This window comes from Lithobates pipiens, unplaced genomic scaffold (genome assembly GCF_037356315.1).
Source record: "Lithobates pipiens isolate NorthernLeopardFrog02 unplaced genomic scaffold, aLitPip1_a1.2 Scaffold_28, whole genome shotgun sequence".
Taxonomy (NCBI): domain Eukaryota; kingdom Metazoa; phylum Chordata; class Amphibia; order Anura; family Ranidae; genus Lithobates; species Lithobates pipiens.
In genome coordinates, this window is record NW_027507789.1 from 218,680,502 (window position 1) to 218,708,035 (window position 27,534).

The 27,534-nt window shown below is 43.9% G+C and overlaps 1 protein-coding gene across 1 annotated transcript in view; it reads left to right on the plus strand.

Moving 5' to 3' along the window:
• The window catches only part of CBLN4 (cerebellin 4 precursor), a 92,786-nt gene that overhangs the window by 40,327 nt on the left and 24,925 nt on the right, over positions 1-27,534 (plus strand). Inside the window, exon 2 of the mRNA XM_077460545.1 lies at positions 12,436-12,552. Within this exon, the coding sequence (XP_077316671.1) occupies positions 12,436-12,552 (117 nt within the window). The remainder of the gene's footprint in view (positions 1-12,435; positions 12,553-27,534) is intronic.

Below are 27,534 nucleotides of genomic sequence, written 5' to 3' on the forward strand. Positions count from 1 at the left end.
GATGTACATATTTATCCATTGCAGGCTCAGAAAAATTAGAAGCTATTTCAATACATTTGCCTTCATGCTCTGTCTGAGAGGCTATATTCATTGCTCATTGTGCTTGAGATAAAATAAAATGCTGAATACCTGAATCCAAGAACAAAAAAAAATGTAATTTATTTCAGGTTATAGTACCTGGGGGCTGCATTAGTCTTCATTTTTTTTCACCTGGTAATCCTGCCAGTAACACACTTCCTGTCTTATGCCGCGTACACACGAGCGAATTGTCCGGCGTACTTAGTGCGCCGAAACGCATTTCACCGGACAATTCGATCGTGTGTGGGCTTCAGCTGACTTTTCCAGCGTGAAGCCGGACTTGGGTTTCAGCGGACAATACGTTCGTCAGTATGCTAGTACGGCGGACTAAGAATGACGCATGCTCAGAAGCAAGTACGAAAAAGGAAGCTATTGGCTACTGGCTATTGAACTTCCTTTTTCTAGTCCCGTCGTACGTGCTGTACGTCATCGTGCTAGCAAACGCCGGACTTTCTGTGTGTCTGTGTGTGGCCAAGTCCGTTCGGTAGAAAGTCCGCCGGACTATCCGCCGGATTGTTTGCCGGACTAAGTACGCCGGACAATTCACTCGTGTGTACGCGGCATTAGGGTGACTACGCTCACTCCTGCATTGTATCTAGGGAGGATAACCTGGATAGCAGCAGTGTCCCCTTGTGGGGAGGGTAGCGTTAGATGGACTAGTTCATTAAAGTGATTCTAAAGACAATAAAAAAAAAAAAAGAAGAAAAACACACATATAGTGGGGAAAAATAATTATAATTATTTGCCCACTTTGTAAGTGGGCAAACTTAAAAAATCTCCCCTGAAGATTTTGTAAGTTTTCCCACTTACAAAGAAATGAAGGGTCTACCATTTTTTATCATAGATGTATTTTATAATATAGAGACAGAATATCAACCAAAAAAACCTGAAAAAACACATAAAACAAATGCTATAAATTAAGTTGCAGTTCAGCGAGTAAAATAAGTATTTGATCCCCAAGAAAAACATGGCTTAGTACTTGGTGGAGAAACCCTTGTTGGCCAGCACAGAGGTCAGACGTTTCTTGTGGTTGGTGATCAGGTTTTCACACATCTCAGGAGGGATTTTGGTCCATTCTTCTTTGCAGATCTTCTCTAAATCCTTAAAGTGGTTGTAAACCCTTACAAACCACTTTGACCTACAGGTAAGCCTAGATTAAGGCTTACCTGTAGGTCCAAGCAATATCTCCTAAACCTATATGGTTTAGGAGATATTTGGCCGAAAACGGGCACCGCTGTCTACGGCGCATGCGCCGTAGACAACGGCGCGCAGGCGCACTGAACGCGGCAGTTCCAAAAATGGAGCTGCCGCATTTGTCGACTCCCGTGCGCATGCGCGGGAGTGACGTCATCGCGGCTTCGCCGAATGACAGCGGCGGAGCTGCAAAACGCCACCAGCAAGATGGATGCGGCGGACTACAGGGGACAGCACGACTTTGCTGGCTCCTGTGTCAGATAAGTGACACATAATGGGCTACTATGCGATGCATAGTAGTCCATTATGCTTTACCTTTGCAGGGAAAAAAAGAGGAAGTAAACTCATCAGGGTTTACTTCCTCTTTAAGGTTTCTTGGCTGCGACTTGACAACTCGAAGTTTCAGCTCCCTCCCATAAATTTTCTATAGGATTAAGGCCTGGAGACTGGCTAGGCCACTCCATGACCTTAATGTGCTTCTGCCTTAGCCACTCCTTTGTTGCCTTGGCGGTATGTTTTGGGTCATTGTCATGCTGGCAGTGTTCTGGCTGAGGGAAGAAGGTTCTCATCCAAGATTTTACAATACATGGCCCCGTCCATTGGCCCCTCAATGTGGCAAAGTTGGTCTGTACCTTTAGCAGAGAAGCAGCCCCAAAGCATTATGTTCCCACCTCCGTGCTCGACTGTAGGGATGGTGTTCTTAGGTAATAGTCAGCATGTTTCTTCCTCCAAACTCGGCGATTCGAGTTAACGTGAAAGACCTCAATTTTGGTCTCATCTGACCACAACACTTTCTCCCCATCCTTCTCTAAATCATTTAGATGTTCATTGGCATGACTGTACATGTGCCTTCTGGAGGATGGGGGGCTCACTGTGTTTGGAGGAAGAAAAATGCTGACTATGACCCTAAGAACACCATCCCTACAGTCACGGAGGCGTAATCATTCTGTTTCTCTGCTAAAGGTACAGGCCGACTTTGCCGCATTGGGGGTCCAATGGACAGGGTTCCTACAATTCCTAGAGTTTTGCACAGGGCAGCCCAGATCCTCCTCTGGTGTCCCCTCTCCTGTTGAGTGCCCACACAGTAAGTTGCTTCATTTTGGTGCACTGTCGTGTGTTTCCTCCCAGATTGCCTCTGTGTGTCCACTGCCACATTGAGCGTGGCTTGACTCCCCCCCCCCCCCGTCTGTGATTGAATGCAGCAGGAGCCAAAGGTTCCTGCTGCTGCCTCTCTGTCCATTAAGGAGAGAGAGAGAGCTGCTGTTATCCTGCACATCGCTGGATTGAGATCGGGCTCAGGTAAGTATAGACTTCAAGTGGTCCTGTGTTTCCTCCCAGACTGCCTCTGTGTGTCCACTGCCACATAGAGCGTGGCTTGACTCCCCCCCCCCCCCCTTCCTCACTGTCCATGATTGAATGCAGCAGGAGCCAAAGGTTCCTGCTACTGCCCCTCTGTCCATTAAGGAGAGAGAGAGAGAGCTGCTGTTCTCCTGCACATCGCTGGATTGAGATTGGGCTCAGGTAAGTATAGACTTCAAGTGGTCGGTAGACTTCAAGTGGTTATGGGATAAAGCATCACCCCAGTACTGGTTTTTAGAGCTGACAGTCGGCTCTCTTGTAAAAGCAATCCCCCGCTGCCTTCCGAGGCTTCATTGGGCTGTCCTGTGGGACACCTGATCAACCAGCCAGCACTTGCTGATCATAGAGGCTAACAAAGACTGGAACAGCTTTGATCGCCTCTATGATATAGGAACCCGGAAGCGATGAGCTTTCATCACTTCCTGTTTCTCCCAAAGTAAACTGCACCATTTGTAAAAATTAAAAGCATTTGATCACATTTATCTTAGTGTGATCAAATGCTTTTAAGGACAGAGGAGGGATCTGGAATCTTATAGATCCCAGATCTCTCCATAAAGAGTACCTGTCACTGCCTTTTGCTGTCACAAGGGATGTTTACATTCCTTGTGACAGCAAAAAAAAAAAAAAAGATAAAAAAAAAAGCAACAGTGTAAAAATAAAAAGAAATAAATATTAATAATAATATTAATTAAGAAAAAAAAATTAAAGTGCCCTATCCCCGCTGTGCTCATGCGCAAAGGTGATCAGACACGTCCGCCCCCACACTTACGCAAACAAAGATCGTCCCACACATGGCAGCTCTCAGCACGAGCGTCACATCATGAGCAGTAATTCTAGCACTAGACCTCCTGTGTAATTCTAAAGTTCTAAGCTTTATAAGCTTTTAAACCATCGCCTATGAATAGGAAAATTTACGTCATTTGTCGTCGTTGCACTTGCGTGTGCAATTTTAAAGCATGACATGTTTGGTATCTATTTACTCGGCGGAATATCACATTTTATATTTTACAAAAAAAAAAAAAAGAGTTATGAACTGTGTTTTGTGCATTAAAATTCAAAAAAGTCTAAAAAAATTGAGTTTGAAAAACCGCTGCGCAAATACCATGCAACAAAAAAAATTGCAACACCCACCAATTTATTCTGTAGGGCCTCTGTTTTAAAAAATATATATATATAATGTTAGGGGTTCTAAGTAATTTTCTAGCAAAAAAATACTGATTGTTACATGTAAACAAAAAATTGCCAGAAAAGGCCTGAAGCTAAAGTGCTTAAGTCAAGCTTTCTATCTACACCAACATCCCACAACTGCCGAAGTTTTCGCTGACCCCAATTACCGCTGAAATCACTAAAAACATTGTCAAAAATCTTTGAGACAGTACATCACCAATTGACATCATCCCCACAAAACTCCTGAAAGAATCTTCCGACATTGTGGCTCCCACCATAACCCACCTCATAAATCAGTTGTTTAAAGGAGGGATTGTTCTGGGCACCCTCAAACAAGGCATCGTCAAACCCCTGCTGAAGAAACCTAACCTCGACCCTCAGGATCCAAACAACCGCAGGCCGATAACAAGCCTCAACACCATCTCCAAGATCATGGAGAAAGCGGTAGTTCAACAGATACAACACCACCTGGATACACACAAGCTCCTAGATCCATTGCAATCAGGCTTCCGCCCGGGCCATGGAGCGGAAATAGCACTCCTCAAGATATGGGATGACGCCCTCGAAGCAGCGAATGCCAGAGAATCATGTCTTCTGGTACTGTTGAACCTCAGTGCAGCATTTGATACAGTGGACCACAATACTCTACTCATCCGCCTCACAGAAGTAGCAGGAGTCACAGGCTCAGATCTTCAATGGTTCGCATCCTTCCTAGGAAATCGGTCACAGACAGTGAAACTAGGAGAATTCACCTCTGAAACCAAGGCAGTCTCCTGCGGAGTCCCTCAAGGATCGCCCTTGTCGCCAGTGCTCTTCAACATATACATCCGCCCACTCCTCAATATCATCAGATCATCGGACCTCTGCTTCCACTCATACGCTGACGACACACAACTTTATTTTCGTATCACTGAACAAAAAGACCATCATCAGCAACTAGAAAATTGCCTCGCTTTGATAGAAGACTGGATGACCACTAACTCCCTCAAACTCAACGAATCAAAAACAGAGCTTCTCATCCTACACGCAAACCATAATTCCCGAACCAAGATGCCCTGGACACCACCCACCATTTTTGGGCAGACCATCACCCCAAAGACCAAGGCAAAGAGTCTCGGGGTCATCTTTGACTCGCAAATGTCAATGGATGCCCAAATAGGAGCAGTAGTCAGTGGCTCTCACCATCTGCTCTGCCTGCTACGCAGACTAATCCCGTTCATCCCAAAGAAGGACAAAGCAGTGGTAGTTGGAACAGTCATTAATTCACGACTTGACTATGCAAACTCCCTTTACAAAGGATTAACCCAATATCAACTTGCGCGCTTAATACTTATCCAAAATATGGCGGCAAGGCTGATAACAGGGAAAAAACCCTGAGAATCAATCTCCCCTTCCCTGAGGAACCTATACTGGCTAACTGTAAAGAATCGAATCACATTCAAGACCCTCTGCCTCACCCACAAATGCATGCATGGAGACGCTCCTCAATACCTACGCGAGAAAATAAAACACTACACTCCCAACCGCAGTCTTCGATCCTCTAACCAAAACTTCCTCCTCGTTCCCAAATCTCGGTACAAATGAAAGGGGGAACGGAGATTCGTTGTCCAAGGACCACAGCTATGGAACGCTCTACCAACCAACATCCGCTTGGAAGAAAGCCTCCAGGTCTTCAGGAAAAAACTCAAGACCTTCCTCTTCTAGAAGCTGGACAACAAAGCTCTCGGCACAGCGCCTTGAGGCGATTCAGTTCGCATTGTACGGTATACAAATTATTAATTCATTCAAGCTTTCACATCAGTCAGGAGCATTTAATAAACTCAAAGTGCAGAAGCCCATATAATTCAATTGAAAAGGATCTTTCACTGGCAAATCACACTCCTGACAGTTATGACTGGTAGCTGTAGTATTTTGCACTTTATCTGTCTTGCCATTTTATGGGTTGGTTCACTAAAAATTGAGATTAACAAATTTCTGCAAACAATATGGCTTTCTTAGATTTTTGGGGAACTCCGATTGGTGAGATATATCCAAGAGTTTGTGGATGTCATGGTTATGCAGTGATCTTCCTGTGTTTGCTTACCTCCCCTCATGTGTTCAGACTAAGAGGCCAGCCACTTCCACCTGGTGGTTTTTATAACCTCTCCTCTAAGCATGGCTCCACCCCAGGCCCTATCAGGGAGCCCTATATTAACCTGTGCACTGCAAGCCATCAGTGCTGATCAACCATTGTGTATACCTTTGTGTGTTAGCTTCCTGTTTCCTGCCGTGTGCTCTTCTACTGGTTTCCGTTACCGACTTTGGCGTGTCTTCGACTATCCCTGTTTGCCTGTGATCCTGACCTTTTGGCGTGTCCCCGACTATTCTTGTCTGCTTGTGGCCCCGACCTTGGCTTTGTCCCTCACCATCCCTATCCTCCTGTTGCCTACTGTGGGTGTGAGCTGGGGGACCCTGGGGGTCGCGACCTGGAGCCAGTTGCAGCCAAGTCCATCCTCACCACTAGAGGCGCTGGTGAACACCTGCTGGCTCTTAGACTCCGCGCCCCAGGGAATCTTACGCTCTAACCCCAGTGGGATCTGTCCCCCGTCTGCAGCAGTCAGCCGTAGGGTCCACAACCTTGCGGTGCACTCCTGATCCCTACGGTGTGCATCTGTCACCTCGCCTCAAGGTGACCTGACAGTGGACATCTGATCATGACAACTGTATTAGCATACTGGACATCTCATTCCAAAAACTATGGGCAATAATATGGATTTCCCACACCCCTTTTTGCAGCTTTAACATCCTCCACTCTTCTTGGAAGGATTTTCACAAACCCTTGGCCCGTTCAGCCAAAAAAGCATATAAGAGGTCAGATACTAATGTTAGATGAGAAGACACACAGCTGGGGTTTAGGGCTCTGTGCAGGGCACTCGATTTCCTCCACACCAAACTGGTTAAAGATATTCAGTAGGTTTGAGGTCAGGGCTCTGTGCAGGGCACTCGAGTTCCGCCACACCAAACTGGTTAAAGATATTCCATAGGGTTAAGGTCAGGGCTATGTGTAGGGCACTCAAGTTCCTCCACCCCAGATTGGTTAAAGATATTCCGTAGGGTTGAGGTCAAGGCTCTGTGCAGGGCACTTGAGTTCCTCCACTTTTTTTTGACAGACATACTACTGCCGCATCAACCACAGGCATTAAACTGAAAGACTAGGGAAAACCACAGGCATTGAACGAACTAGGGAAAACTTCTTGTCTGTTTTGCTCCATTCATCCTCTATAATTTGTCTGATTCCTCCCTTTAATGGGAAGACAATTTGCTTTCTTTCATTCTTGACAGCCTGGATAAACGGTTGTGCCAGGGAAAAACTGAAACTGGTTCAGATTGTTCTGAAGACTCTGAAAACTCTGGAGAATGTCTACCCCCCGGTCCAGGGGGGGCAAAGAAAGAGCCCAACATGGGCAAAAGTTATAAAAACAAATACTGTTGCAGTCTACGGGAACTGACTTGTTAATTTTGCTAGCCCCCACTTGGCTGGATTATATTTTAGTTATTGGCCTTAAAATGGGTAGGGGGGCCCAGGTCTCACCAATTTGCACAACCCCACAAATGAAACAAGGAGAAGTGCCTTTAAAAATGCAAAATTGTTTAAAAGCTAGTAACTTAGGTGGTGGGGAGGGGGCTTACTCTGCCTGTAAAGTGGTGCATCTGTAGCAAGTATCCAAAATGCTGCTTCAAAGATTTACGGCTTTAGAGAAAACGTACAAATCTACATTGCAACTGCAAGATTTTAACCCAAAACAAAAAATAGCCTGCCCCCCAATACATACAAGGCCATTTGGATCTGTTAAAGCTTAAAATGAGAACCCCCACGTGAAAAAAATACCACCCCAAAGTAAAAAAATATTCTGCCCCTCTCACACACTAACAAATCCCTAGCCAAACACACAGCAAGCCAGCCCGTGAAAGGGGAGTGGATGCAGGAGGGGCTCGGGCACCCCAAAAGTCAACCACCTTGTTCCCATATTCAGGGGGACAAGGGCCTCTTCCACACAACCCTAGCCTGGGGTTGTGGGGGGCTGCAGAGCAGACATGGGGCTTTATGGAATGTGGAAAACCCCCTTAAACTATGAGGTGCTTTGTGGTTGGTATCGGGCTGAGCCCAACATGCTCCAAAGGCAGCCACCTATGTTGAGTGCATGTGGCCTTGTATGGTTCAGGAGGGGGTTGGGTGATCGCTCTTCTCGCCCCTTTCCTAGCTGGCCCTGTTGTGTGCACTGAAAAATGATGTGGTTTGGATTGGTGAAGGCAGCTCACAGCCTTTTGAGTATAGAGTGGAGTGCGGAGTTCCCCTTTAAAAGCAAAAGGTAGACCATGGAAATCCATGGGGTTAGAAGGGGGAGACAAGAGCATTGGAGAATGGAAGTGTGGAGTTCCCCTTTAAAATAAAAAGTTAGCCCAAGGAAATCATATTCATTAGAGGGGGAGGTTAAATGCCCTTTTTGGAGGAGCTAGAGGAGCGAGAGTCATTTTACATAATTGTAACAAGGTGCATGTCACATGTTGGCAAGATAACATGCTAACATGACCTGTGTGCAAATCTCCTTAAAAAAATACATAAAGGTGAACCAGTGTAAAAAAAAAAATGTGTCAAGTTTAAAGGTGGGCCCGTTCAACCCATGCAATTGCATGTACGTTGCTTAACATTTACTACGATTTTGGCCGCGCAGTAAACAAACGCATGTGAACAAGCTCAACAGCCGCTTGCGCATGCGCACTGCTTACATTGATCTCACGCAGTTCTAAATGTACTTGCGGGCACAGCAGGCTTTCTCTGAAAAAGTTACTTTCTCATTCTATTTTGGGCATATTTGTTACTTGGGCAGCTGTTACGAAACTTCCTCACATCCCCCTATAATATTGTTAGCTCCATCTTCTGTCAATATTGATTTGAAGATACCGTGCCCCACGTCCATAGTGGTGCACACAGATTGCATTCTCCCATGTGCCAAGATCGCTATAGTAAATAGGAGATTCGCACTCTGTTACCGGTGCACCATTTTTCGTAAATATGGAAATGTGTGTTGCACCTCGCCGTGCGCCTCTACTGATGGCTTTTGTAAATCACCCCCATAGTTACATAGGTAGTCAGGTTGCAAAAAGACACAAGTCCATCAAGTTCAACGAAAAAAATAAAATAAAAATAAAAATGACAATCCCATATACACAAACCTACACCCACAGTTGATCCAGAGGAAGGCAAAAAACCCTGTAGGGGAAACTATTTTTCCTGATCCCCAGAGAGACACTTGGATTTTCCCTGGATCAATTTTACCTATAAATGTCAGTACCCAGTTATATTGTCTACATTTAGGAAATAATCCAGGCCTTTTTAAAACAATTAACTGAGCTGGCCAGAACCACCTCTGGAGGGAGTCTATTCAACATTTTCACAGCTCTTACTGTGAAGAAACCTTTCCGTATTTGGAGATGAAATCTATTTTTCCTTTAGCCATAAAGAGTGGCCCCTTGTCCTCTGTGATGACCTTAAAGTGAATAACTCAACACCAAGTTCTCAATATGGACCACTTATGTTTTTGTACATATTGATAATATCCCCCCTTAATCTCCTCTTCTCAAGAGAGAATACATTCAGTTCCTCTAATCTTTACTCATAGCTGAGCTCCTCCATGCCTCTTATAAGTCTGGCTGCCCTTCTCTGCACTTTCTCCAGTTCCCCGATATCCTTTTTGAGAACTGGTGCCCAAAACTGAACTGCATATTCCAGATGAGGTCTTACTAATGATTTGAACCGGGGCAAAATGATATCTGGAGTCCATACCTCTCCTAATACAAAAAGGACTTTGCTCGCTTTTGGAAACCGCAGCTTGGCATTGCATGTTATTATTGAGCTTATGTTGGTGCAAGAAGTGATCGTGTGTGGTAACACACTAACAATTAGGCACCAACAGTCTTCATTTTAGCCATGAAAGCTGGATTCTGACTGGCCTTTGTTAGTTACTGACACCATTGCTGTTTGTGCTATTATTACACAAATCTGAGCACCAAGCACACAGCTGTGTTCTAAAACTCTCCTTGAGCCAGGTATTCCAAGAGTTGTGTACTACATAATAGTTTCAGACCAAAAATACAAATCATGGCTGGTGAGCTTACGGGTGTGAATATTATCTTCAGAGAATGCTTGTTCCAGACCTTTCCTGCTGATAACCATTGCTTGTACATACTGTATACTATGGCTGACCATCACACTTACATGAACTTGTTGGACATCTCATTCCTAAACCATGGGCAAATTTAAAGAGTTGCTCCACGCTCCCCTTTTTGCAGTTATAACAGCCTCCATTCTTCTGGGAAGTCTTTCCACAAGATATTGTCGTGTGTCAGTGGGAATATGTGCCTATTGTGAGATAAGATACTGACGTTGACGTTGAAGAAGACTTGTCTTGCAACTGGCATTCCAATTAATCTTAAGGGTTGATTTCAGGGATGTGCCAGGTCACCTTGAGGCGAGGTGACAGGTGCACGCCGTAGGGATCAGGAGTGCACCGCAAGGTTGTGGACCCTATGACTGCTGCAGACGGGGGACAGATACCACTGGGGTTAGAGCGTAAGATTCCCTGGGGCGCAGAGTCTAAGAGCCAGCAGATGTTCACCAGAGCCTCCAGTGGTGAGGATGGACTTGGCTGCAACTGGCTCCAGGTCGCGACCCCCAGGGTCCCCCAGCTCACACCCACAGTAGGCAACAGGAGGATAGGGATGGTGAGGGACAAAGCCAGGGTCGGGGCCACAAGCAGACAAGAATGGTCGGGTACACGCCAAAAGGTCAGGATCACAGGCAAACAGGGATAGTCAAGACACGCCAAAGTCGGTAACGGAAAACACAAGCACAGCACACGGCAGGAAACAGGAAGCTAACACACAAAGGAATACACAATGGTTGATCAATACTGATTGCCTGTAGTGCACAGGTTAATATAGGGCTCCCTGATAGGGCCTGGGGTGGAGCCATGCTTAGAGGAGAGGTTATAAAAACCACCAGGTGGAAGTGGCTGGGCTCTTAGGCTGAAGACATGAGGGGAGGTAAGCAAACACAGGAAGATCACTGCATAACCATGACAGGATGTCAGAATGTCAACTATGTCAACTCCAGCTACACTGTAAGTTATACCCAGTGAGAGGTGGAGAGTTGGTAGTCTTAACTGAGAAGTTCAGGCTGATAGCTAGTTCACGGTAGAACAGGGCACCATGGGACTGGCTAGACCAGTTAGCTGAGTCTGTGTAGTAGGAATGGGACTAGGTCCTGGAGACTAGAGTAGGAGCAGTCTGCAATAGATAAGACCTGGGAAATGGATCAGTACTCACTTAAGTAGGAGGATGGTCCCGGGTGAAAGCAGGTGACATGGGATATCCAAGAGCACAGAGTCAGCCAATATGCACCAGACAAACTAACACAAGTTTAGGGTTTCCTGCCATCTGTCACCACACTCACCCTGCTCTAAGTATTAAGGACCACGAGTCAATGGAACAGTTTTAAAGGTCAGGGTTGGCTGTGATAACGAATGGTCAGAAGCAAGCCAGAGGTCTGTATGGTCAGCAGACAGGAATAACCAGGGACAAGCCAGAGGTCAGGACAGGCATTACTGAGATGGGCTGCAGTCATTCAGCCAAAGGGTGCTATGGCAATTGGCTATGCACAGCAAGAAGTGGGTGTTGTGCTGATAGGATGCAGCTGAAATACTCCAGGTAAAACCCTGATGTGCGCATTGGCCATGTGACTTAGAAACAGAGGTGGAGCTGGTTTGAGGAAGGTAAGTAGCACTAGAAAGTACCCTGTGAAGGCCACTCAAGTTCCTTCACACCAGGCTGGTCAAACCATGTCTTAATAGAGCTTCCTTTGTGAAAAGGGGCACAGTCATGCTGGAACAGAAAAGGGTCTATAACAAATGGTAACCAAAATGGTGGAAAAGCACAATTGTCTAAAATGTTTTTGTATGTTTTAGTATTAATAGTACCTGTCTCCGGAAAACCACCAAAACCCAATGATTTGGAGGGGCTTCACAAATGTTTGACCATGTAATTCATTTCCCTGACTCTCTTACTCAAGAGTTACACACTTGGATATTTCTCAAAGGAGATAGGAACAAATATTCCAAGTCCGCATTGACATGTAGCTCTTGCACAATTGTTTCTATTGCCCCATTATTGGCAGGGCAGTAATGACAAAATCAATAGTAACATTTAAAAATAGACCAGATCCTTTCTTTCCATCTAACCGTGTTAGCAGTTACAATCACTAAAGGATATTATGTGGATATTTTGATCCAGGGGACTGATTCAACCTCAATCATGGGTCCAGGAACTGATTTTGAGCCAAAAGTGGACAAAGTTGCCAAGGGGGGGGGGGGGGTTGGTTTTGCCCCTAAGCCACAATAACTAGAGAGCGTAGAAGACTGAATGTGAGGGATAGGTGTCTTTGTAGTATGGTAGTTTCTCACTGTTGACCACCCATAGACTGGAATATGGACTTCTTCTTTTCTACTTGTACATTGATGTTTCTCAGAATGAATGCTCACAATAATTGAGATGCCAAAGTCAATGGCTCATCTTACATTCGTTTGTTTTTATGTCTTCCAGATCTTAGTAAATGTAGGCAACTTTTTCACATTGGAATCAGTGTTTGTTGCCCCAAGGAAAGGAATCTACAGCTTCAACTTTCATGTCATAAAGGTTTACCAAAGCCAAACAATACAGGTAAGCAATACTTCTTATATATGGCAACCTTAAATAGCCCACATGGTGTTTAAAGCGTATCTAAAGCTGTGAGTTCTCATTAATAGAATAGGAAAAAAAATTCTGTTTCTGTCCCATTGGGGAGATTTTTCTTTACTTTCACGTTCTAGAAACACAATAGGAACTTAGTGGAAATCTCCCCAAAATCAGAGGGAATCCCTTCATCGAAAGCACGTCCCCCAATCAAGATTTCCTCTTACCTTCTGTTTCGGCTATAAATGTTGTCCAAGTATCAATAGACAAAAAGAAAGATAAATCGACCCAATGGGGACAGACAGAAAATACAAACCTGACGGAGGTTCTCACCCTTCCCCATACAATCGCTCAACAAGCATAGTCAGAATAAAGTCAATAACAAAAATTGGATAGAATTGTATGAAGAAGCGACTAGAGGAGCTTGAAATTTTATTAGATCTATGAGGTTGTAATTTGAGTGGTGTGATTGTACAAACTTACATACAGTAATGTCCTCTATAACTGGCAGTAGATTTGTACAGTCAAAAGCATTGTGCTTGGGAAGCAATCTTACAATCTATTACATACAGCCACCATTTCATTGTACAGGTTTTAATAAAGTGTATGGCAATCTTGTAGGAAAATGAGAAAACAAAAGCAACTTTGATTGTAAAAAAAAATTTAAAAAATCTATCAGGCGCAATTGCTTTATATCTCAGTCATAGGTGGAAAAAGATGGTCTGAATCACCTAGTGGATCCTTATATTGAGATCTACCGACCAATGTTTCCAGTTTCCCCCCCTCCAAAATGAATATAAAATGATTATTTTTTAGCATATTGCAATAATTTGTTTTCCCAGATAGAGATTCATCATGGCTCAGAATGACAGCTGGAACTGAACAGCCAGATCTGTTTTTGTTGGGGTGTCTCTAGCTAACCCATGGGGCTTTGGGAATCCTTTGTCATGTATTTATTTTTATTTTTTAAACAAAGATTGTATACTTATAGCAAACAAATACAGTATATAAAACACAAGTTTAGGAAAAACATTTTCGTGTGTTCATCACTGTATTTTTTATTTGTCTTTTTTCATTCCACAAGAATGGTAGGCCTTTGGGTCTGCTCAAGAGAAAACACCACCCCCAGTGCATGAGTGTGGTGGACTGCTGTAAATTCTTCACGGGTTTCTTGTTTCTGTACAGTATAGGGATGCTTCAGACCTTGCTGCCTTCAGAGGACTGGGGTTGTCCTAATTAGCAACTGCAAAAACACAAACAAAAGAGGGCACACCAGCCTAGTGCAATATCCCATATATTTATTAATAATCAGTATAAAATGTACTCACAAACCATGTAGAATTGACAGCATATCAAGCTACTTTTCCGTAGCACTTGTGGTCTATCAGACCCAGATTCCTCCTTTGCCAATGAGAGCACCGTCTCGAATTCTAGCTGGCCAATGAGTTTCAAGGGTTCTTCTTCAGAGCTCAACCCTGAAGGACCCTTAGGTTCTTACTCCCCCGCCTTGGATGTCTCTCTTTAGGAGAGCCCCTAACGTAGCACTTGGTGGTTGGCTTCAGCCTGCCATGAGGAGAGGGGTCAGCCAGGCCTTTTACCTAGGTGGATGAGAGTGCATTTCTACTGTCTGAAGTCTTGCAGTCCGAGGGGGTCAGGAAAGGGCCCTTCCTCTTTGGGAGGGGACCAATGGCACACCCCATACACTTTTTTTTGTTCACTTGGTTTTTCGTTTTTTTTTTCCGCACCACATTGCAAAAAAAAAAAAACATTATATACATTAAAAATAAAAATGGATCCATTAATTTCTCTATAATGATTGAATGGACTTTCTGACTTCAGCCCAGCTGCAGCGTTTGCTGGATGAACTTAAGAAGTTCATTAAATGTTAATGGTTACCAGTAATTGCAATTTAATAAATCAACTCATTGCTATTTACACTCTTTCTAAGATCCAGCTGTCTGTGTCGCAGTGCACAACTGGAAAACGCCTTTATAATCATATTGATGAGAACATTACAGCTTCTGCAGCCCCCATAAACAGGATGTTAATTTAGTCGGGGGTTTTATCCCTTTGTAGTGTAAATGAGTGGCACCGTAGCATCCCTATACTTTGTTCTGAGCGTACAGAGAGGCTGAAGCAGAAAGGTGTGACCCATCCGTAATTATTCTGTGCTATTTTTAATAATAACTATCTTTATGGGGCTTGTGAATTTTTAATGAGTCCATTAACCTTGCAGGCTTATTTTTGGTGTCTGGTGTGCAGCGAGTGAATGAGCTTTGTTTAAAGCGTCCGTAGTCCATAGTTGAGTAATATTTCAGTGAATTGTGGGATTTGTTGGACACGAATCACCCCAGTGGCTTCTTAAATCCCTTGGGGTCTCCAGCAGTATGATCTCCTTCTAATAATACCTAATATCTATCTCTCTTGGTGTCCATCTTAGGATTTTTTGTGGAAGTCTCTACTCTGGGTTCTCCATAATAGAAACAAAATCCAGCAGAGATGATGGTGGAAGGCCCTCATAATGTTTCAAGGGATATTTCAGTGGATCGTGGGATTTGGAGGACCAAATCAATCCGGTGGCTTCTCACATCCCTTTGGGTCTCCAGCAGTGCTATCTCCTTCTTATATTACCTGTCTATCGCTCTCTAAGCCCTTCTTGGGATTTTGGGTTTCCCCCAACCTGTGGTAGTCTCTACTCTGGGTTCTTCATAATCGAAAAAAAAAAAAATCCAACAAGGATAGTCAAATCTTTTCAGTGTATAGTGGAATTCAGTAGGCCAAATCACCCCAGTAGCTTCCCATATCCTTTGGGGACTCCAGCAGTGCGATCTCCCTCCTATAATACCTAATCTCATGGTGTCCATTTTTGGATCTTTGTGTTTCCCCCCAACTTGTGGTAGTCTCTACTATGTGCTCTTCATAATATAAAAAACAATCCAACAAGAATTGTGGAAGCCCCTCATAATGGGTTAAGAGGTACTTTAGTGGATCGTGTGATTTGGTAGACCACATCGTCCCAGTGGCTTTTGATATCCCTTGTGGTCTGAAGCAGTGTGATCTCCTTTATGCAATACCCGTCTATCACTCTTTGTGCCCTTCTTGACATTTTGGTGTTTCCCCAACCTGTTGTAGTCTCTACTCTGGGTTCTGCATAATAGAAAAAAAAAAAAGTCCAGCAAGGATGATGGAAACCCTCATAATGGTTTAAGTGATATTTTGTTTATTGTGGGATTTGGTGGACTAAAATTTGGTCACCCAAATGGCTTCTTATTGTATATCTCTTCAGGTCTTCCACGGTATTATCTCATAGTTTCATAGTTTGTAAGGTTGAATAAAGACACCAGTCCATCCAGTTCAACCTGAGTGAGTGTCTACAATTGTCCCTATCCCTGTACATTGTACACTCACATCAGTCCCTACACTCAAAGAGCCCACAATCCAAGGTCCCCATTCATATACTAGGGCCAATTTTGGACAGAAGCCAATTAACCTACCTGCATGTCTTTGGAGTGTGGGAGGAAACCGGTGTACCTGGAGGAAACCCACACAGGCACAGGGAGAACATGCAAACTCCAGGCAGGTAGTGTCATGGTTGGGATTTGAACCAGCAACCCTTTTTACTACTAGGTGAGAGTGCTAACCACTACACCACTGTGCTGCCCATCTCCTACTTGTTCATATCTGTTGGTGCCTTTCTTGGGATTTTGGTGTTTTCCCCAACCTGTGGTAATCTCTACTCTAAGTTCTCCATAATAGAAAAAAATCCAGCAGTGATGGAGGAATAATATCCTAATAGCTTAAGTAATATTTAGATGCATCAAATCACCCAGTGGCTTCTAATATCCTCTGGGGTCTCCAACAGTGCGATCCCCTTGTTATAATACCCATCAATCGCTCTCTGAGCTCTTCTGGGGATTTTTGTATTTTCCCTAACCTGTGGTAGTCTCTACTCTGGGTTCTCCATAATAGAAAAAAAATATCCAACAAGGATGGCGGAAGACTCTCAAAATGGTTTAATTTATATTTCAGTGGATTGTGGGATTTGGTAGACCGAATCATTCAGGTGGCTTCTCATATAACTCTTTCTCTGCAAGGAGAGAGAGACACTAAGGTTCTCTCGCCTCCATTCACAGAGAAAGAAGACACAGGGGCGGGCTCCACAGTGACTGATCACCGGTGGTGGCTGGTGCTCCATTTTTTTTGGGGGGGGGCAGCAAACAACCCCCCCGCCAGGTTCGCACTTATACCATCCAGGTTACGGGTGGCTTCCCTGGCTTCTCCTCCCAGCCAATCAGGTCTTAAGACCTGCTTCCTGTCCTGATTGGCAGGGAGGAGAAGCAGGAAGACAATAGCGAATGTTGATTCACTAATGTCACAAGTGGGTGGGCCCAACCTTTTTGAAGCCAATTAGAGCCTCAGGCTCTAATCATGTGCTTCAAAAAAAATGTATATGTCCATCACCCCGTATTGAGATTAGGGGCCGGCTCATGGAGATAAGGGGGGTGGCGTCCCTGCAACCCTTATGGACCGGCCGCTGCTGTTAATCACTGTGATAGCCAATCAGAGGCTATCACAGAGATCAGGTGACCTGGAATCGAGAGATCCAAGCCCTGATTGTAAGTACTGGGCTCGAGGCTCTCCAGGAGACCTGGTTCCAGTGCTGAGAGTGTGCCGCATGGGATGCATGGAGATTAAGGGGGTGGCACCCTGCACCGCTTATGGAATGGCCGTCCCTGCTGATCAATGTAATAGCAAATCAAAGGCTATCACAGTGATCAGGTGACCTGGAATCAGGAGATCCAAGCCCTGATCGCAAGTACGGGGCTCTCCATGAGACCCCGGTTCCAGTGCTGGGAGTGGCGCATGGAGATTAGGGGGGTGGCACCCTGCGGGGCTTATAGACCGGCCGCCGCTGTTGATCACTGTGATAGCCAATCAGAGGCTATCACAGAAATCAGGTGACCTGGAATGGGGAGATCCAAGTCCTGATCGTAAGTACGGGGCTCTCTGTGAGACCCCGGTTCCAGTGCTGGGAGCGGCACATGGAGATTAGGGGGGTGGCACACTGCGGCGCTTATGGACCGCCCACCGCTGCTGATCACTGTTATAGCCAATCAGAGTCTCTCACAGCAATCAGGTGACCTGGAATCGGGAGAGCCAAGTACTGGGCTTGGGGCTCTCTCCATGAGACCCTGGTTCCAGCGCGGGGAGCGTGCCATTCGGGCGCATTGGAGATCGGGGGGGTGGCACCCTGCACTGCTAATGGACCAGCCGCCGCTGATTATCTTTGTGATAGCAAATCAAAGGCTATCACAGCGATCAGGAGACCTAATCGTAAACACAGGGCTCGGGGCTCTCTCCGTGAGTCCGTCTCTGTGCTGGGAACGTGCCATGAGAGATACGCTAATATGTGGGCCCACTGAAAAAAAAAAACAGTCCAGTGGGGCTACATCTTTACATATGGTCAGCTTTATGGGGTTAAAGTAGCCCATAGTGAAAAATTTCCTGGTCAGGAAGGGGGGAGGAGGGGTAAAATCTTCCGTAGCTGAAGTGGTTAAAGCATATATGAGATTTTAGGGATTGGGGTATCGAATGATAACTGATATTTCTGTTTTTGGTGGGCTGACCCTTTCATAATCACAGAGGGGTGTTAGTCCTCAGCAATCTATCGACAATCCCCTATTGATATTCTGGTGGCGGGGATGAAATATTAAATCTGATTGCCATGAGATACGAAATTTATATGTGCAATGCATATTCACAGGTATTTTTACGTTCCATTTGAACAAATCGTTGAGGGATGCTCTGCTCCTCGACTGATTAATCTCAGCCAGTCATCGGTAATAATGAAATCTGCGAGCCACGGGGGTATAGGTTTTCCGGAGTATCTCCCAAACTGGCTTCTAAAATACACCAGGATTCATTTATAAAGAAGCGGCACAGTAATTAAAGCCCGACAGAACTATTCATAGCAATAGATAGGCCGTTGGATAGATATTGTATTTTTCATTTCCATTTTAATAGACTTTCCTGTTACAGCTGTTATGCAGTGTGACCAAATATGACTTTGCAGTCGAAATCAGCACCGGACTTAGACCCAGGGCTCTCGGAAATCAGCACTCAATATTGAGTTGGCCCACCCTTTGCAGCTATAAATGGTTTAGGAGTGTGTCTATGGGAATGTTTGACCATCCTTAACCTTACTGGTGAGACACCAATGCAATACAAGTCTGGTGAGGACACCTGTAAAGAGGGTATGATAGATGGTGGTCCAGAAGGTCAAGCCAAAGAGGAAGAATGAGGACCCATGGTGGTTCTGAGTGGCCACGGGTTATAAGTTTTACAGGTATTTAATAGAAAAAAAAAATTTGAGAATAAAACAGAACAACTTACATCTAGTCAGGTTGTGGTCACCTCGTGTGGTGAGGCACGCAACCTTCAGTGATTGCGGGTGGGGAAAGCCATTGTTCCCATGCAGGACATACACTATATTACCAAAAGTATTGAGATGCCTGCCTTTACACATACATGAACTTTAATGGCATCCCAGTCTTAGTCTGTAGGGTTCAATATTGAGTTGGCCCACCCTTTGCAGCTATAACATCTTCAACCCTCCTGGAAGGCTGTCAACAACAATGTGTCTATGGGAATCTTTGACCATTCTTCCAGGAGCGCATTTGTGACTCGCAGTCTCTTCTCTAATTCTGTACTGAGTCCTGATCTCCTCACAAAGGTTTTCTATTGGGTTGAGGTCAGGATTCTGTGCAGGCCAGTCAAGTTCCCCCACCCCAAACTTGCTCATCCATGTCTTTATGGACCTTGCTTTGTGCACTGGTAGGGTTACATAGAGTTGCCACCTCAGCTATAACAACTTCAGCTCTTCTGGGAAGGCTGTCCACAAGCTTTAAGAGTGTGTCTATGGGAATGTTTGACCATTCTTCCTGAAGTGCATTTGTGAGGTGAGGCACTGATGAGAAGGCCTGACTTGCAGTCTTCTCTTTTTCATCCCAAAGGTGTTCCATTGGGTTGAGGTTAGGACTCTATGCAGGCCAGTCAAGTTCCTCCACCCCAAACTCACTCATCCATGTCTTTATGGACCTTGCTTTGTGCACTGGTCCAAATCATTTGGTGGAGGGGGGATTATGGTGTGGGGATGTTTCTCAGGGGTTGGGCTTGGCCCCTTGGTTCCAGTGAAGGGAACTCTTAAGGTGTCAGTATACAAAGACATTTTGGACAATTTCATGCTCCCAACTTTGTGGGAACGGTTTGGGGACGGCCCCTTCCTGTTTCAACATGACTGCGCACCAGTGCACAAAGCAAGGTCCATAAAGACATGGATGAGCGAGTTTGAGGTGGAGGAACTTGACGGGCCTGCATAGAGTTCTGATCGCAACCTGATAAAACACCTTTGGGATGAATTAGAGCGGAGACTGCAAGCCAGACCTTCTCGTCCATATCCGTGCCTGACCACACAAATGCTCTTCTGGAAGAATGGTCAAAAATTCCCATAGACACACTCCTAAACCTTGTGGACGGCCTTTCCAGAAGAGGTGAAGCTGTTATAGCTGCAAAGGGCAGAGCCAACTTAATGTTACACCCTACGGACTAAGACTGGGATGTCATTAAAGTTCATGTGCGTGTAAAGGCAGGTGTCCCAATACTTTTGGTAATATAGTGATTTTTCTTCATGTCTCAGGGTCCTGATTAAAATGCCAAAGTTTTTTTTATTTATTTTTTATCCCCCTCCTATCCTCTTGTAAAGAGGGGTGTGTCTACTACTCACCTCCACCAGCACAGAGAGAGGGCAGCATTCTCTCTAAGGGCATTTTAAGTCACAAATTGTAGCATGGAGAGAGACAGGACATATAAGAGACTAATAGGTGTACGGGCACGTGATTGCGCATGTACGCAAGTGCATGTTGTGTCAGCCTGCAGCTGCGCGCAGAGATTTGTCTTGAGGCGACATCGTCTCCCTGATCACTTCCCATTACTTACCTTACCATGCCTTGCTCTGCATTGTGTCTGTGTGGAGACAGCCATCTTGGTACAATTGTGGCCTTCCACAATCCCTTGGGCTCCCAATATCCCCCATACTCCTAGACATGGCCAGGGGATATACATTCCAGCTCTTACCACTATACAGTGCTCAGAGGGATCCTGCCTGATGGGGCAGAAGGAACTGGACAAGTGTGCTGGCACCAGACACTGGGTCTTCCATTGCTGTAACTGGTGTGCAGGCTGCAAGTGGAGACTATAGGAGTATGCAGCTTCTGCTTAAGTCACTGTGGTGGATACTGAGACAGGAGATATCAGAGTACTGCCCTTCCAGTGGGGTAGCATTGTCCTCAGTAGACATGTGCAATTTGTTCCCTTCCGAATTTTTTTTTTAACTAATTTCAACAAATTCGTCAATTCGCAAATATCCGAATTAACAAAATCCCGTTTAACTAATTTTTCCAAATATTCGAAAATTCAGAAATTCGGAAATTAAAAATTAGATTATAGATTAATATTTGTAAACCCGAAATTTGTAAATCTGAAATAATAACTAACTGATAATAACTTAACTATTACTAACTATTAAATTATAGGTAGTTAGTGAATATAACGAATACAAATTTATCCTGAGTTATGAATTATCCCAAATAACAAATGCCGTATCTAAACGGATAGAAGGTAACAAATTAATAATAATAAATAATAATAATAATAATAAAAACTATTTATTATTATTATTTATTTATTCCTTTCCATTTGTTTAGATGCAGCATTCTTTTTTCCGGATAATTCGTAACTTCGGATAAATTCTTATTCGTTACGTTCACTAACAGCCAAGTTTGAAAGGAAATTCCAATACCTATAATTCAGCTAATAATAGCTAACTATTAAATTATAGGTATTGGAATTTCCTTCCTTTTTTGGCTGTTAGTGAACGTAACGAATACAAATTTTATCTGAAGTTACTAACTATCCAAAATAACGAATGGCGTATCTAAACTAATGGCACGTAACGAATTAATAATAATAAATAACAATAATATAAAAAACTTTTTATTATTATTAATTAGTTCTTTTCCATTTGTTTAGATAAGGCATTCATTATTTCGGATAATTCATAACTTTGGATAAATTAGTATTTGTTACGTTCACTAACAGATAAATTTGAAAGGAAATTCCAATACCTATAATATAACGAATGCAGTATCTAAACGAATGGAAGATAATGAATTAATAATAATAAATAATAATTATTATTATTTATTATTATTAATATTATATTTTATTAATTTGTCCCGTTCCATTCGTTTAGATGCAGCATTCGTTATTTTAGATAATTCGTAACTTCGGATAAATTCGTATTCGTTACGTTCACTAACAGCCAAGTTTGAAAGGAAATTCCAATACCTATAATTCAACTAATAATAGCTAACTATTAAATTATAGGTATTGGAATTTCCTTTCAAATTTGGCTGTTAGTGAACATAACGAATACAAATTTTATCCGAAGTTACGAATTATCCAAAATAACGAATGCCGTATCTAAATGAATGGCACGAATTAATAATAATAAATGACAATAATAATAAAAAAAATTATTATTATTAATTTGTTCTGTTCCATTCGTTTAGATAAGGCATTCATTATTTCGGATAATTCATAACTTTGGATAAATTCGTATTCGTTACCTTCACTAACAGCCAAGTTTGAAAGGAAATTTCAATACCTATAATTCAACTAAAAATAGCTAACTATTAAATTATAGGTATTGGAATTTCCTTTTAAATTTGGCTGTTAGTGAACATAACAAATACAAATTTTATCTGAAGGCATTCATTATTTCGGATAATTCATAACTTCGGATAAAGTTGTATTTGTTACGTTCACTAACAGATAAATTTGAAAGGAAATTCCAATACCCATGAAATAACCAATGCAGTATCTAAACGAATAGAAGATAATGAATTAATAATAATAAATAACAATAATAATAATAATAATAAAAATGATTTATTATTATATATTATTAATTTGTTCCATTCCATTCGCTTAGATGCGGCATTTGTTATTTTGGATAATTCGTAACTTTGGATAAATTCGTATTCGTTACGTTAACCAACAGTCAAATTTGAAAGGAAAATTCCAATACCTATAATTTAATAGTTATTATTAGTTAGTTATTCTTTCTAACTTTTAAATTTTCTGTCTTAATTCCGAATTTTCGAATTTACGAGTTTAATAATTTTCGAATTTATGAATTGCTATCATAACAAGTGACCCAAAAAACAAAAAACAAAAAAACAAAAAACCAATGAAACGAAAACGAACCAATTTTTCGGCAGTGCACACTCCCTTACATACCAAAAAAAGCTATGCTGTTTTTCAGGATGCGAAAGGTATAATTTTTAAGGTAATGCTTTGGTACCATCAACACTTCCCTATAACAAATCCTCAATTTTTGAGTTTAATTCCACTTTAAATATGGTACAAATCAATACAATATGTAAAAAAAAAAAAAAGTAGCTGAAGTATAAAATGGTCAATAAAATAGTTGAAAACGACTTCTTAAAAATATCTCAAATGAACATTACCTTATAATGGAACTTTGAATGAAGTGGGTAGGTGGTAGGACCACATTTTTATTGCTGCCTGTGTCTCCTTTGGGAAATTCACTTTCATGTGTCATCAGGACAGGTGGTGAGGGAAAAGCCAAACTCTGCGCAAGGTCCTTCAGTTGGCCATCGGTATACCCATCTGATACACAGGCCCAGGGCTGCTCTTAGAAATCACGGGGCCCCCATACAGCCTGCCTGACAGGGCCCCCTTCCTCCAGCTGAAAGTGACTCAGGTCATAGATTTATCAGTCTGTTTCTCTGTAGCCTCAGCTGCACAGATAAATGAACAGGAAACGCTCCTGCTCTTTCTTAAACTGAAAAGCGTAGTAAACACAATTTACTATGCTTCAGCGATGAATGAACACAGGTGCGATTGGTACTGATCGCTCGCTGTGCTCATTCAGGAAAGGAAGGGACCAGTAAATTACATATTTACTGGCCCCTTCCCCCCGCTCTCCATCCTGAAAAACTCAGCCGTGTGCCCACAGCAGCTTCCCGTTGGGAGAGGAGAGGAGGGAAGCCAAAAGCACTGCGGGGGGGGGGGGGGGGCACACGGGGAGGGCGGACAGCAGATGAAAGGGGTGCATGTGCTAGAAATAATGCAGAGCAGCCAAAGGGAGAAAGAAGAGGAGCAACTGTCAATGCTGCAGGGGGAGGAAGAAGAGGATCAGTGTCTGTAGTAAGACATTACAGCTGGACCTACTCCTCAGCAGGTACCTGGACACCCCTTTTGAACTCAGGGGGCTCGGGCCCAGTACAGGAGGGCTGGCCGTACTGCCATCATCAGTGTCCCTGCACAGACCAATGTTCAACTGTTGGCGGCAGGCTGACAACGCTGCTGCTAATTACAAGGCGGTGGATTTGTTATCACTTGAACCTGAACCTGAACTCGGGACCTCCACTGTGTCTGGCAGTAACTCTTCTCATTGAACCACCTAAGATGCCGGACAGCTCCTTGCCTGATTGCTTAGACAACCTTGCCTTGCTTCTTGTGAACCTTGAACTCTTTACTAATCCCATTAACTTTCTGATTCAGGCCATGTTTCGGCACTTCCTGTTTGCCAGCTTGTTGTGCTCCCTCCAGCCAATATCTCCCTCTTGTCTCTCCTGCTGCCGTTCGTATCTTTGCTATCGCTCCTTACCGAACTTTGGCTTGTGTACGCTTCTGCTTAATCCCAATTTACAACAACATGTTACCGACCTTTGGCTTGTTTACTTACTATGCTTCTGCTTGATCCCAACCTGCAACCAATCATTACCAACCTTTGACTTCTTCCTCGACTATGCTTCTGTTTGTTCCCAACCTGCAACCACTCATTACCAACCTTTGACTTCTTCCTCGACTACGCTTCTGTTTGTTCCCAACCTGCAACCACTTCTTACAGACCTTGGGCTTGTTTACTGACTTCGCTTCTGCTTAATCCCTACCTGCTATATCTGCTACTGGAAACTGGCTTGCTCACCTCCTGGTGGGCCAACCATGAGGACTGCGACCTTGTACTAACACACAGCAAAACTAATCTCCATCATCAGGAGCTCTGCTGAATATCGGTTAGTACTTAGACCGGTCTCCAAGCCTGACCCCTGACTGTGACAGGCTTGGCGTGATCAGCATGCGACAAGAAGTGCTGTTACTGGCAAGAAACATTCCAAAAAAAAAAAAAAACCTTAAGAAAATTGTATGCAGTTGGGGATGGTGCTAAAGATCTAAAAAAATAGATCTATCTACAGTTTACATTCCCTAAGTTAAAAGAAATCTTTAGTGGATTGATTTAGTCCCTGTGGTCATCATTAGGGATGAGCCGAACACCCCCCGGTTCGGTTCGCACCAGAACTTGCGAACGACCCCCGCGTTCGGTACGAACGTTAGAACCCCATTGAAGTCTATGGGACTCGAACGTTCGAATTGGAAAGTGCTAATTTTAACGGCTAATATGCAAGATAGTGTGCTAAAAAGGGTTTGGCGACCTGCCTCCTGCCTCAGGGGACATGGGTCACTGCAAAAAAAAGTTTTAAAAACTACCGTTTTGGCGGGAGCACTGATTTTAATGACGATTAAAGTGAAAAAAAAAAAGTGAAATATTCCTTTAAATATGGTGCCTGGTGGGTGTCTGTAGTATGCCTGTGAAGTGCCACGTGTTTCCCGTGTTTAGAACAGTCCCTGCACAAAATGACATTAAACGGAAATAACACCATTTAAAACTGCTTGCGGTTTTAATCTTATATCTGGTTCCTGCAATATGGTTGAAAATCATTGATAAACATGGCATGGGTAGCCCTCCCTGCCCATTACCAGCCTATTTGGGTCTTGTACACATATTAAGGGGAACCCCGTACCCATATTAAAAAAAGGAAATGCGTGTGGCCCCCAGGCCCTATATACTCAGAACAGCAGTATACAGGCGGTGCAAACAAGACAGGGACTGTGTAGGTTTGTTGTGTTAAGTTGAATCTGTTTGTCATTTTCAACCGGTACATTTTTAAAGTGTAGCTCCAGTCAAAAAAACTATCTTTAAGCTTTTTGGAAAACATAGGGAAGGGTTATCACCCCTGTATAATTTGTTTTGTCGTCCATCTTTTTTCATCTCACTTGCTGCTGTCTCCTTGCGTTTGCAAGTAGGAGATGTTTGTAAGTTGGATGTTTGAAAGTAGGGGCCTGCCCTATATTATAGCGGTATGTACTGGGTACAGAGCACGCAGACAGCACGCACTATCTCCTAACACTACTGACTGCAAGCTCTATTATTACCACTTGTTAGCCCAATGTTTGCATAAAGTGAAAGATGAAGTTATGCTGAGTAAATAGATATCAAACATGTCACTCTTCAAAATTGCACATGCCCGTGGAATGGCGCCAAACGTCGCTACTTAAAAAATCCCCATAGGCGACGCTTTAAATATTTTTTTACTGGTTACATGTTTTGAGTTGCAGAGGAGGTCTAGGACTAGAATTATTGCTCTCGCTCTAACATTCTCGGCGATACCTCACATGTGTGGCACATGCGAGCACATGGGGACATGGGCGCTTTAATTTTTATTTTATTTTTTTATTGTTCATTTTACTTTATTTTAGTTTGACATTTTTTTTCCCAAAAATATATTTTTGATCACTTTTATTCCTATTACAAGAAATGTAAACATCCCTTGTAATAGGAATATGGGGTGACAGGTCCTCTTTACAGTGAAATCTGGGGGGTCAATATGACCCCACATCTCACCTCTAGGCTGGGAAGCCTGAAATAAAAAAAAAGATTCTGGCTTTGATCGTACTGGCGAGTTGGTAGAAGCACCGGAGGGCGGTGAGGGGTGGGGGGCGTCTATGGCTGGGTACTTCAGGGTATCACCGAGTATGGCTGGGTATCTCTGAGTATGGCTGGGTATGGCAATTTATGGCAGGGTATTACAGAGTATTGGCGGGGTATTGGTGGGGTACTACAGAGTAATAGCAGGGTACTGCAGAGTATTGGGGGTACTGCAGAGTAATGGCGGGTACTGCAGAGTATTGGGGGGTACTGCAGAGTAATGGGGGGTACTGCAGAGTAATGGGGGGTACTGCAGAGTAATGGCAGGGTACTGCAGAGTATTGGGGGGTACTGCAGAGTAATGGGGGTTACTGCAGAGTAATGGGGGGTACTGCAGAGTAATGGGGGGTACTGCAGAGTAATGGCAGGGTACTGCACTGCAGAGTAATGGCAGGGTACTGCACTGCAGAGTAATGGCGGGGTACTGCAGAGTAATGGCAGGGTACTGCAGAGTAATGGCAGGGTACTGCACTGCAGAGTAATGGCGGGGTACTGCACTGCAGAGTAATGGCGGGGTACTGCACTGCAGAGTAATGGCGGGGTACTGCAGAGTAATGGCGGGGTACTGCAGAGTAATGGCGGGGTACTGCAGAGTAATGGCGGGGTACTGCAGAGTAATGGCGGGGTACTGCACTGCAGAGTAATGGCGGGGTACTGCACTGCAGAGTAATGGCGGGGTACTGCAGAGTAATGGCGGGGTACTGCAGAGTAATGGCAGGGTACTGCAGAGTAATGGCAGGGTACTGCAGAGTATGCACTGGTATTGCAGAGTATTGGCAGGGAATTGAGGGGTTAAATTCGGTGAGCAGCGATGTGGGCACTGCAGATGCAGCCCACATCGCTGCTGACACCGATCTCTTTCCCCTCCGCTGTACCGATCGGTACAGAAAGGGGAGGGAGGAACAGGCGTCATAACATGACGCCGGTTTGTTTCCAAGTGATCACTCCGTCATTTGACGGAGCAATCACGTGGTAAACGGCCGCTATGAGCGGCCGTTTACCGTGATGCGCCGGGTCCACAGGACCCGGCGGTCACGGATGCTCTCGAGTGCGCA